Source organism: Cervus canadensis, chromosome 2 (assembly GCF_019320065.1).
Source record: "Cervus canadensis isolate Bull #8, Minnesota chromosome 2, ASM1932006v1, whole genome shotgun sequence".
NCBI lineage: Eukaryota > Metazoa > Chordata > Mammalia > Artiodactyla > Cervidae > Cervus > Cervus canadensis.
In genome coordinates, this window is record NC_057387.1 from 22545041 (window position 1) to 22556590 (window position 11550).

At 39.1% G+C, this 11550-nt stretch overlaps 1 protein-coding gene across 1 annotated transcript; it reads left to right on the forward strand.

Moving 5' to 3' along the window:
- The first annotated feature begins 6907 nt into the window (after positions 1–6907).
- Positions 6908–9105, forward strand: LOC122428549 (disintegrin and metalloproteinase domain-containing protein 30-like). The gene has a single exon (XM_043448600.1). It carries the CDS (start codon positions 6961–6963, stop codon positions 9103–9105), a length of 2145 nt encoding a protein of 714 aa, XP_043304535.1. The 5' UTR covers positions 6908–6960.
- Positions 9106–11550: the final 2445 nt, after the last annotated feature.

Genomic DNA, 11550 nt, shown 5'->3' on the forward strand with positions numbered 1-11550 from the left:
TTCAAAGCCATAAGATATCACCTCATACCTATCAGGATGTTATCAAAATGCCTACAAGCAACAAATGTTGGCAAAGATGTGGAGAAAAGGGAACATTTACACACTGTTGGTGGAAATGTAAATTAGTGTAAACACTATAGGAAACAGTGTAGATGTGCCTCAATAAACTAAAAATAGAATGACTATATGCTCCAGCAATTCCATTCCTGGGTATATAACTGGAATAAATGAAAACACTAATTCCAAAACAAACATGGACCTCAATGTTCATGGCTTCAGTATTTACAATAGTCAAGACACGGAAGCAACCCAAGTGCCCATTAACAGATGGTTGGCTTATGAAGATGTGGGATATGTATATGCCATGGAATATTACTCACTTGTTAAAAGGAACGAAATCTTGCCATTTTCAGTGATGTGGACAGATCAAGATATTATTACTCTGTGTGAAATAAGTCAGAGAAAGACAAACACTGTATGCTATCGCTTATAAATGAAATCTAAAATATAATACAAATAAATATGCATTTAAAATAGACTCATAGATATAGAAAACAAACTATTGTTTACCAAAGAGGAGAGAGAAGGGAGAAGGGGGTAAGTTAAGGGTAGAAGATTCAGAGCTACAAAACACTATATATAAAAGGAGATAAGCAACAAGTGTATATTGTACAACACATGGAATTATAGCTGTTATTTTGTAATAAATTTTAATGGAGTATATTGCATAAAAACACTGAATCACCATGCTGAAATACCTGAAACTAATATAATATTTTAAATAAACTCTACTTTTCAATTAAAAATTTAAACTATATGAAGGAAAACAGGAAAATCCACAAATATGTGGAAATGAGACCATGCACTCTTTAAAAGCCAATAAGATAGAGAAAACATTATAAGAGAATTTGGAAAATATCTGCAGGTAAATGAAAATGAAGCCACACCATCCCATCTCATGGGATGTAGCAAAAGGTGTAGAAAGAGAGAAATTTATAAAAGTGAACACTTAAAAAGAAAGTGAGGTCTAAAATAAATAACTGTACCTCATACCTCAAGGAACTAGACTAAGAAAAAGAAAACCAAACCCAAATTCTGCAGACAGAAGTAGAAAATAAGGATTAGAGCAGAAATAAATGAAAGAGAATAAAAAATAATATTAAAAAAACAATGAAACTGAGCTTTTTTTAAAAAAGATCAATGAAATTGACAAACTTTGAATGAAAATAAGTAAGAAAAAAGGAAGGCTCAAGTATCTAAAATCAAAAACGAATGAGAAAACATTGCAATTAATGTTACATAAGTAAGAAGTACAAAAGACTACTATGAATAATTATACACTAGCAAATTGTATAACTTCAGAAATGGATAAATTTTTAGAAACAGAAAGCCTATCAAGGATGAATCACAAAGAAATAAAATGTATACATATGCCTATAACAAGTGAGAAGATTGAGGACTAATCAAAAGACTGTCAACAAAGAAAAGCTCAGGATTAGAGGGTTTCACTGAAGAATTCTTTAAATATTTATAAAAGTGAACACTTAAAAAGTGTTACAAATATTTAAAGAATAATTAACATCAAGACTTCTTAAAGTCTTCCAAAGAATTGAACAGGCAGGGACATTCCCAAACTCATCCTATGAGGCAAGCATTACCATGATATTAATACCAGATAAAAAATAACAACGAAAGAAGACCTCAGAGCAGTATCCGTCATGAATATTAATACAAAAATCTTAAAGAAAATACTAGCAAACTGAATTCAAGAACACATTAAAGGGATCATATTCCATGACCAAATGGGATTTATACTGAATGAAAAGATGGTTCAAAACATGAGAAGTCAATCAATGTACTATACCTTATTAATAGAACAAAGGATAAAATACATATGACCATATCAATTGATGCAAAGTATTTGAAAAAATTCAATACACTTTCATGACAAAAATGCTCACAGACTAGGAAGGAAAGAAGACTAACTCAAGATAATAAAAGTCATAAATAAAAAGTTAACATCATACTCAATGGGAAACCTTTTCCTTCAAGATCAAGTACAAGTGGGCAAAGATATTCACTCTTGTCATTACTATTCAACATAGTACAGGAAGTTCTAGCCAGAGCAATCAGACATGAAAAAGAAATAAAAGACATATAAAATGGAAATGAAGAATTTAAATAATCTCTGTTTGCAGATGATATGGTCTTATGTACAGAAAAACCTAAGGATTCACCAAAAAAAACCCAAAAAAAACAACAATGACCAAACAAAACTTTCTTAGAACTAACAAATGAATTCATCAAAGTTATGGGATACAAAATCAACACTCAAAAATCAATGAGCAAACTGAGATGGAAAGTAAGAAAACAAGCCCATTATACTAAAATACTATAATACTATGGCCCTTAAAAGTATAAAATACTTAGGAATATACTGAGGAAAAAGGTGAAAAAAGTGGGAAACCATAAAACCATAAAACATTGCTAAAAATCCCCCAAAGATGCTTCAAATTAATGGAAAGATATTAATTGGTAAAATATAATAATTGATAGTCATTATGATGGTTTAGTCCTGGCATAAAGATAGATATATACACCATACGGTTTAGTCCTGGCATAAAGATAGATATATACACCATACGGTTTAGTCCTGGCATAAAGATAGATATATACACCATACGGAATTGAGAACCCAGAAATAAACTCTTCCATATATGACCAAATGATGTTCAACAAGAATGTCAAGAACACAACAAGGAGAAGACAGTCTCTTGAGTAATGTTGTAGGGAAAACTGGATATCCACATGCAGAAGAATAAAACTGAACCCTTACCTTCCTTATACATATACAAAAATTTACACAAGGTGGATTAAAGAACTAATTGGAAGAACAAAAACTATTAAAATCCTAGAATGAAGCATAGAAATAAAGCTTTAGGACACTAGATTTGGGGATGATTTCATGGTTATGACACTAAAAAGCACAGGTAACAAAATAAAAAATTGATAAATTTTAAATCTGCAAACCAAAAGATACAGTCTAGAAAGTGAAAAGGTAATCTACAGAATGGGAGAAAAATAATTGCACATCATATGTCTGATAGATGCACATCTATCAGAATATATAGGACAGTTCTTCAACTCAGTAATAAAAAATTAATTTGATTTTTTCCCAATTATTTTTATTAGTTGGAGGCTAATTACTTTACAATATTGTAGTGGTTTTTGCCATACATTGACATGAATCAGCCACGGATTTACATGTGTTCCCCATCCTGAACCCCCCTCCCACCTCCCTACCCATCCCATCCCTCTGGGTCACCCCAGTGCACCAGCCTCAAGCACTTGTCTCATGCATCCAACCTGGACTGGCGATCTGTTTCACACTTGATCTGTTTCACACACAGCATCAACATGTTTTGATGCTGTTGTTCTCTCAGATCATCCTACCCTCGCCTTCTCCCATAGAGTCCAAAAGTCTGTTCTATATATGTCTCTTTTTCTGTCTTGCATATAGGGTTATCGTTACCATCTTTCTAAATTCCATATATATGCGTTAGTATACTGTATTGGTGTTTTTCTTTCTGGCTTACTTCACTCTGTATAATGGGCTCCAGTTTCATCCACCTCATTAGAACTGATCCAAATGAATTCTTTTTAATGGCTGAGTAATATTCTATTGTGTATATGTACCACAGCTTCCTTATCCATTCATCTGCTGATGGGCATCTAGGTTGCTTCCATGTCCTGGCTATTATAAACAGTGCTGTGATGAACATTGGGGTACATGTTGCACACCGATTTTTAAGGCAGCATTATTCACAGCGGTCAACCCAAATGTCTTCCAACAGATGAATGACTAAGAAGTATGTTATATACATACACAGAAGAGCATGCATGCTTAAAAAGAAATGATCTACATCTGTTATTATCAATGACTTAGAAAATTGTTTACAATATATTGTGTATTGAAAAAGGTAGTGTCTTAAATAAATGAATAGTATGTAATATTTTTAAATATAACATGCTGTCTATATTTTATGGCATATCCTAAGATGGAGAAAGAATTATACCTAAAAATTCTGTTTCAGTGTGGGAAGGGTTTATTAAAGACAGATGCAGGCTAAAGATAAAGGAAAGCCTTGCATTTTCTACTCTATTTAACTCACCTTTTATAATACATATGCATTGTTGTTCATTTTTGTAAATAAAGAGAAACAGGTCTAAGCAGGCTATTTCCATAGAGTTTTGTGTTAACAAACAGATGCTGCAGAGTTTAGCCCAAAGATAAAATTGTAGCAATAGGAGCTTCAGAGTTAATGTTTTAATCAAGAAATAATGCAGTGGTGGAAAGGAAAATGGTATAGGTATGAAAACGATGATAAAATAGAATGAATACAGAAGACAGATCCCAACTGCCTTCCCCAGTTTAGGCTGCTGGGGACTCGAGAACATTAGCCAGATTTACAGACTGAGGAAATTGTCATTCCTGGCTTGAACTAGGAGCTCAGCACACTCAGTGAAACCGTCACTGGGCCCTAGTCAGCTCTCTGCTGGGTTCTCCCCTCCTTCATGTCCTTTATGTCCACTGCCTCTCGGCTCGGTAACTGACTTGACTAGGAACCTGAATCTTCAGACAGGCCCTTCCTTACTGTCTGCCAATTACACTCACAATTCTAGGAATCCATCAGCAGTTGAACTTCTGGGTATATGTCCTAAAGAACTCAAAGCAGGATCTCCAACCAGGTCATTTCCACAGTACACAGGCCTCCTTCTTTGCCGCCCCCTGGAGGTGGTTCTCTTTGAGGGATTCCCTATCCTCTGCTGGAGGCTGAGGGAAGCTTTATACCAGTGCTTGAGAATGGCCAGGACCCTTCCCTCTAACAATCTCTCTTTTAAAAAAATTATTTTTATTTATGAAAAAAAATTTTTTGTATTATATCAGAGTACAGTTGATTAAGAATGTCGTGTTGCTATTGGTGGGAATGCAAACTAGTATAGCCGCTATGGAGAACAGTGTGGAGATTTCTTAAAAAACTGGAAATAGAACTGCCATATGACCCAGCAATCACACTTCTGGGCATACACACCGAGGAAACCAGATCTGAAAGAGACACGTGCACCCCAATGTTCATCGCAGCACTGTTTACAATATCCAGGACATGGAAGCAACCTAGATGTCCATCAGCAGACAAATGGATAAGGAAGCTGTGGTACATATACACCATGGAATATTACTCAGCCATTAAAAAGAACTTGTTTGAATCAGTTCTAATGAGATGGATGAAACTGGAGCCCTTAATACAGAGTGAAGTAAGCCAGAAAGATAAAGACCAATACAGTATACTAACACATATATATGGAATTTAGAAAGATGGTAATGATGCAAAACAGAAATATGCAAAATAGGAAAGGAGACACAGATGTACAGAACAGACTTTTGGACTCTGGGAGAATGCGAGGGTGGGATGTTCCGAGAGAACAACATCAAAACGTATATTATCAAGTGTGAAACAGATCACCAGCCCAGGTTGGATGCATGAGACAAGTGCTCGGGGCTGGTGCACTGGGAAGACCCAGAGGGATTGGGTGGAGAGGGAGGTGGGAGGGGGGATCGGGATGGGGAACACATGTAAATCCAAGGCTGATTCATGTCAATGTATGTCACAAACCACTACAATATTGTAAAGTAATTAGCCTCCAACTAATAAAAATAAATGGAAAAAAATGAAAGAAAAAAAAATATTCTGAACAGTAAAAAAAAAAAAAAAAGAATGTCATGTTAATTTCAGGTATATAGCAGAGTGAGTTATACAAATACGTGTATCTATTTTTCTTTCCAAATTCTCTTACCATTTAGGTTGTTACATAATATTGAGCAGAGTTCCCGGAGACCTGGGTTCGATCCCTGGGTTGGGAAGATCCCCTAGAGAAGGGAAAAGGCTACCCACTCCAGTATTCTGACCTGGAGAAGTCCATGGACTGTATAGTCCCTGTGGTCACAAAGAGTTGGACACAACTGAGCGACTTTCACTTCCCCTTTCCCTGTGCTATACTGTAGGTCCTTGTTGCTTCTCTGTTTTATATACAGCCACGGGTACTAGTCAATCCCAAACTCCCCAGAACTCTCCAGCCTCTTTTTCTCTTTCTTTCCCCTCTTTCACATCAAACTTCCTGAATGTGGTCTAGACTTCCAAATCCCCATTTCACGTCACAACCTTTTGATATGTGGATCCTCGGCAGTTCCTTCCAACAGTTCTCAGTAAAGTCTCCATAACTTCCTTTTGCTAAATGGAGCGTTTCCTGAACTCTGCTCATATTCCATCTGTTGACCAAAGGTGCTACCAGGGCTGAGGGTGGGAAGGTCGTGTCTCCGGTTATTTTCTCAGGCTCCGGTGCTACTCTGGCCGCCTCAGATGCTCTTTCCCTTGGCCGCAAGTGAGCCCAGCAGAAAAGTGGAATGATGAAGTAGTGCAATGATGAAGTGGGCACAGCAGCCTATGAAACACACAAATCAACACATGGGAAAATCGGGTGTATCCTAAAGTCTATAGAAACAAGAAATGGCCCAAGATACAGTGAGCCTTTAGCAAGTTCTCTGTTGTTCCTCTTATTCTTTAGTCCTTCTCCTTTTCTCAAGCCGCTCTCTGTCTTCTCCAACCCGCAGGCAGACAGTCTAGCTTCTCATTTGATTCTCGCGCACCTTCCTTGGACTCGTCCACGTGCGCCCAACGGCACCGCCCAGAAAACGAACTAGATGCGTTGGGCGGGGCGTGCACCTGCAGGGGAAATCAGCGAGCCTCAGCCTGACCCAGCTTGGCCCAGGGCTGTGCTCCCACGCACCGGCGGGCTCCGCACGCCACGCACTGCTGCCCGCGCCTCTAGCGGAGGTCCCTGGAAGGCTGACTCGCAAGGCCACAGTGGCAGGGACTGACTCACGGGGGGACAGGCTGTGCCATGAGGTCAGTGAGGCCCTGCCTCTCCCCGGGCCGGTCGCTACTCCTGGCGGTGCTCCTGGTTGACTCTCTTGGCAAGGATTTAATTTTTCACCCGGAGTGGGGCTTTGACTCCTATGAAATCACCATTCCCAAGAAGCTGAGCTTCCGTGGAGGGGAGCAGGGGACAGCCAGGCACGTGTCCTACCTCCTGCAGGTAAAAGGCAAGAACCGCGTCCTTCACCTGTGGCCCAAGAGGTTTCTGTTGCCTCGGAATCTGCAGGTTTTCTCCTTCACAGAACAGGGGAGACTCTTGGAAGATCACCCTTATATACCCAGTGACTGCAACTATATGGGCTTGGTTGAAGGAAATCAGGATTCTGAAGCTACGATAAGTACATGCATGGGAGGTCTCCGAGGCATCCTGAAAATTGCTGCCAATCATTATCAAATCCAGCCCTTCAAGGCTTCTTCCAATTTTGAACATATGGTATATCCCCTGGAGAAAGAGGAGGAATTTCCTAATCAGATCTGTGGCTTAACTAATGATGAAACAATAGAGCAGATGGCCCAGCATGAGAACATGGCTAGGACTCCAGATTTCACTGAGTCATATGTGCACCAAAAGTACTTGGAATTAGCCCTGGTCTTTGATAATAGTAGGTATTTATATTTGAACTCCAATCTTACTCAAGTCATAAATGATGCCATTCTTCTGACTTCAATTGCAGACTCTTACTTTCAAGAAGTCCATATGAGAATACAACTATTAGCTGTTGAAGTATGGACAGACAGAGACAAAATAGCACTTAATTTCCCAGAGCTATCACAAGTTTTAATCCAGTTTGTGCAGTACAGATCACGTGACCTACGTCTTCGGATTCCAGCAGATTGGGCACACCTGTATGTTCACAAAACATTTAAGGATGTACTTGCTCATCACTGGGGAAGTGTATGTAGTATGATGCCTTCAGGATCTACAAGTTCTATGCTAGATAGAAACATCCTTGGACCCGCCACTTGGACTGCTCATGTTCTGGGCCATAGTGTGGGAATGACCCATGATTATGAATACTGCCAGTGTAAGGGTAGGCATAGTTGTATCATGGGCACTGGACGAGCTGGGTTTAGTAATTGTAGTTATGCCGAATTTTATTCACATGTAAATTCAGGATTAAACTGTCTAAATAATCTCCCAGGCCTAGGCTTTGTGGTTAAGAGATGTGGAAACAAAATTGTGGAAGAGAATGAGGAATGTGATTGTGGTTCAACAGAGGAGTGTGAAGAAGACAGGTGTTGTCAACCAGATTGTAAATTCAAACGAGGTGCCAGCTGTAATATTGGACTTTGTTGTCATAACTGTCGATTTCGTCCATCTGGATACATGTGTCGGATGGAAGAAAATGAATGTGACCTTGCAGAGTACTGCAGTGGGACCTCAGCTTTCTGTCCAAATGATACTTATAAGCAGGACGGAACCCCTTGCAAGTACGAAGCCCATTGTTTCAAACAGAGTTGTCAATCCAGGTATATGCAGTGCCAAAAAATTTTTGGACTTGATGCCAAAGATGCTCCTCATCAGTGCTATGATGCAGTTAATGTAATAGGTGATCAATATGGGAACTGTGGGATTTCAGGAGTTCGTAAGTATAAAAAGTGTCCCAAAGAAAGATCCTTATGTGGCAGGCTCCAGTGTATAAATGTCGAAACCCTCCCTGATATGCCAGATCATACTATCCTAATATCCACTCATCTGCATGAAGAAAATCTCATGTGCTGGGGCATTGGCTATCATCTAGCCATGGTACCTATGGGGTTACCTGACCTGGGTGTGATAAATGATGGTACCTCCTGTGGTAAGGAGCGGGTATGTTTTAATAGAAGTTGTGTGAATAGCTCAGTCCTGAAATTTGACTGTTTCCCTGAGAAGTGCAACCGCCGAGGAGTTTGCAACAGTAACAGAAACTGCCACTGCATGTATGGTTGGGCCCCTCCATTCTGTGAGGAGGCAGGATATGGAGGAAGCATTGACAGTGGGCCTCCAGGACCACTAAAGGAAGGGGTGCCTATCTCAGTTCAGGTTGTGTCCCTTATGGTAATGCGCCTTATTTTCTTAGTTATCTCAGTGATTCTTGTGTTATTTTGGAATGTCCTAGAACACATCTGAAGCCAAAGAGAAAACACCCCCAAGTAGCACTGGAGTAGAACAATTCAATGCAATAAATAAATAAATAAATACACACAGACACACAGACAGACACACACACACACGCACACACATGTGTGTGTATATATATATATATATATATATATATATATATATATATATCAAGAAGCCAAAAAAGTAATCAGGCAATCCACAGTAACTCTGTTTACTACACAGGGTCATAAATTGAATAAGCTTTTCATTTATCCACACAGCTCTTTCTTCCTTCAATTTATTTTACCTAATTTTCTTTGAGTTTTTGATCAGCAAATAAAAAGGACTCTTGATTTGGAAACAAATCAGTGCATCTTGCTCTCCCCTTAGTTTGTGATGAAGTTTGGATCTCCTTTAAAAAAAAAAGCCCTACTGGTTTTCTGAACACTCCTATTGTTAGTTGCATAGCATTACAGTGGATTTGAGGGTAACATGCTGTCTTTCAGTCCCAGCAAACAAAGACATCATCTACTTTTCCCTCTGTCTCCCTCAGTGTCATCAAGGACATGATAGGGCACAGTGTCTGTGTGCCCTATGTTGAACCATGAATGGTGATTGCCACATTTTATATATAGAAGGTGATAGCTTATGAGGGGAGTCCCTCACTGTGTGGTTCACTGTAGCTCTGTAAAAATCTGGTCTCTGATTCAGTGTTTGGGTTGGCCTTGGTCATGTTGAGGGCTCAGAGGATTGAGTGGCCCCTTCAGAGGAGTCAATGACCACCTCTTGCTCATAATCCCAGCCCTGTGACAGCCGAAGTGTTTTGGTTTTGTTCTGGGCTGAACCCTCCTCCTGTTCCCTTAGCTTCCCTGGGGCTCCTTCTTCCCCAGGCAGCACTGCAGGTCAACTATACCCCACTCCAATCTCCTCTTTTCTTAGCCATGTAGTTCTTCTAACTAAAGAAGTTGTGGGGCTTTCCTAGTGGCTCAGGCAGTAAAGAATCTGCCTGCAATTCAGGAGACCAAGGTTCAATCCCTGGCTCGGGAAGATCCCCTGGAGAAGGGAATGACTACCCACTCCACTATTCTTGCCTGGAGAATCCCATGGACAGAGGAGCCCGGTGGGCTACAGTTCACAGAGTCACAAAGAGTCAGACATGACTGAGCACACACAAAGAAGTTGTGAGACACTCATGATAAAGAGTGTCCCTTGGACTGTTTGGGGACTCCTCTTAACTTAGAGTAGAAAGAACATCAAGATAATTTTTGATCATCATAATTCTAACTTTTATCAAACTTAGCCATCATCAGAAAACATCCTAAAAAAGCAAGGACATGTGGTTATATAGCTACAATACTGAAAATGGTAACTACCACTTATTGTGTTTACTCTGTGGCAGACAACGTTCTAAGCACTTCACCAGTGCCAATATGCTTGAAAGTGAAAGTCGCTCCGTCCTGTCCAACTCTTTGCAACCCCATGGACTATACAGGCCATGGAATTCTTCAGGCCATAATACTGGAGTGGGTAGCCTTTCCTTTCTCCAGGGGAACCATCCCCATCCAGGGATAAAATCTAGGTCTCCCGCATTGCAGGTGGATTCTTTACCAGCTGAGCCACAAGGGAAGCCCAAGAATACTGGAGTGGGTAGCATATGCATAGTCCTGAATATAAGTCTATGAGGTAGGTGTTGTTATTTTCCTGTTTTCTAAAAAGGAAATGGAGGACAGTGAGGTTAAATAACCTGCTCAAGATTATACAACTAATAATTGATGCCATTATTCAATGTAACTTTATATGAATATTTGGAAATTCAATTCAGGGAGGAGGATTTATTTAAAAACTTAAGCTTATTTATACATCATAGATATTTTCAACATTTCTGTTGTGATAAAATGTATAAATATTATTATTTACATAAAGCATGCAGTGTTATAATTTAACATACATATATATTGCAGAGTGACTACCAAGATCAAGGTAATAACACATCCATCACCTTACATACTTCAATTCTCAGAGGGTAAGGATACTTAGCAGCAACTCTCAACTAATTTCAGATATACAATACCATTTAACTCCATCTATCATGCTATATATTAGATCTTCAGAACTTATTTAATTACAACTGAAAGTTTGTACCCTTTGTCTAACATCTACCCATTTTCCCCTCTCCCCAGTCCCTAGCAACCATCATTCTATTCTATTTCTCCAAATTGGTCCCTTTAAAAATTTTTTTCAGTTGTAAGTAATACCATATAGTACTTTGTTTCTGTGTAGATATTTAGTTAATGCTTTCCCGATTCATTCATGATTTTTCAAATGGCAGGATTTTTTTGGCTAAATAATATTCCATTGTGTATACACATGTGTGTGGTTTACTAATCCATCCATACATTAAAGGACATCTGGGTTGTTTTAAGTCTAGGTAATAGTGAACAATGCTGCAATGAATGAGATATCTCTTGAAGG

Bases quoted from the DNA above. Each gene is read 5' to 3' on its own strand.
- LOC122428549 (XM_043448600.1), top strand. From the start codon at position 6,961: ATGAGGTCAGTGAGGCCCTGCCTCTCCCCGGGCCGGTCGCTACTCCTG.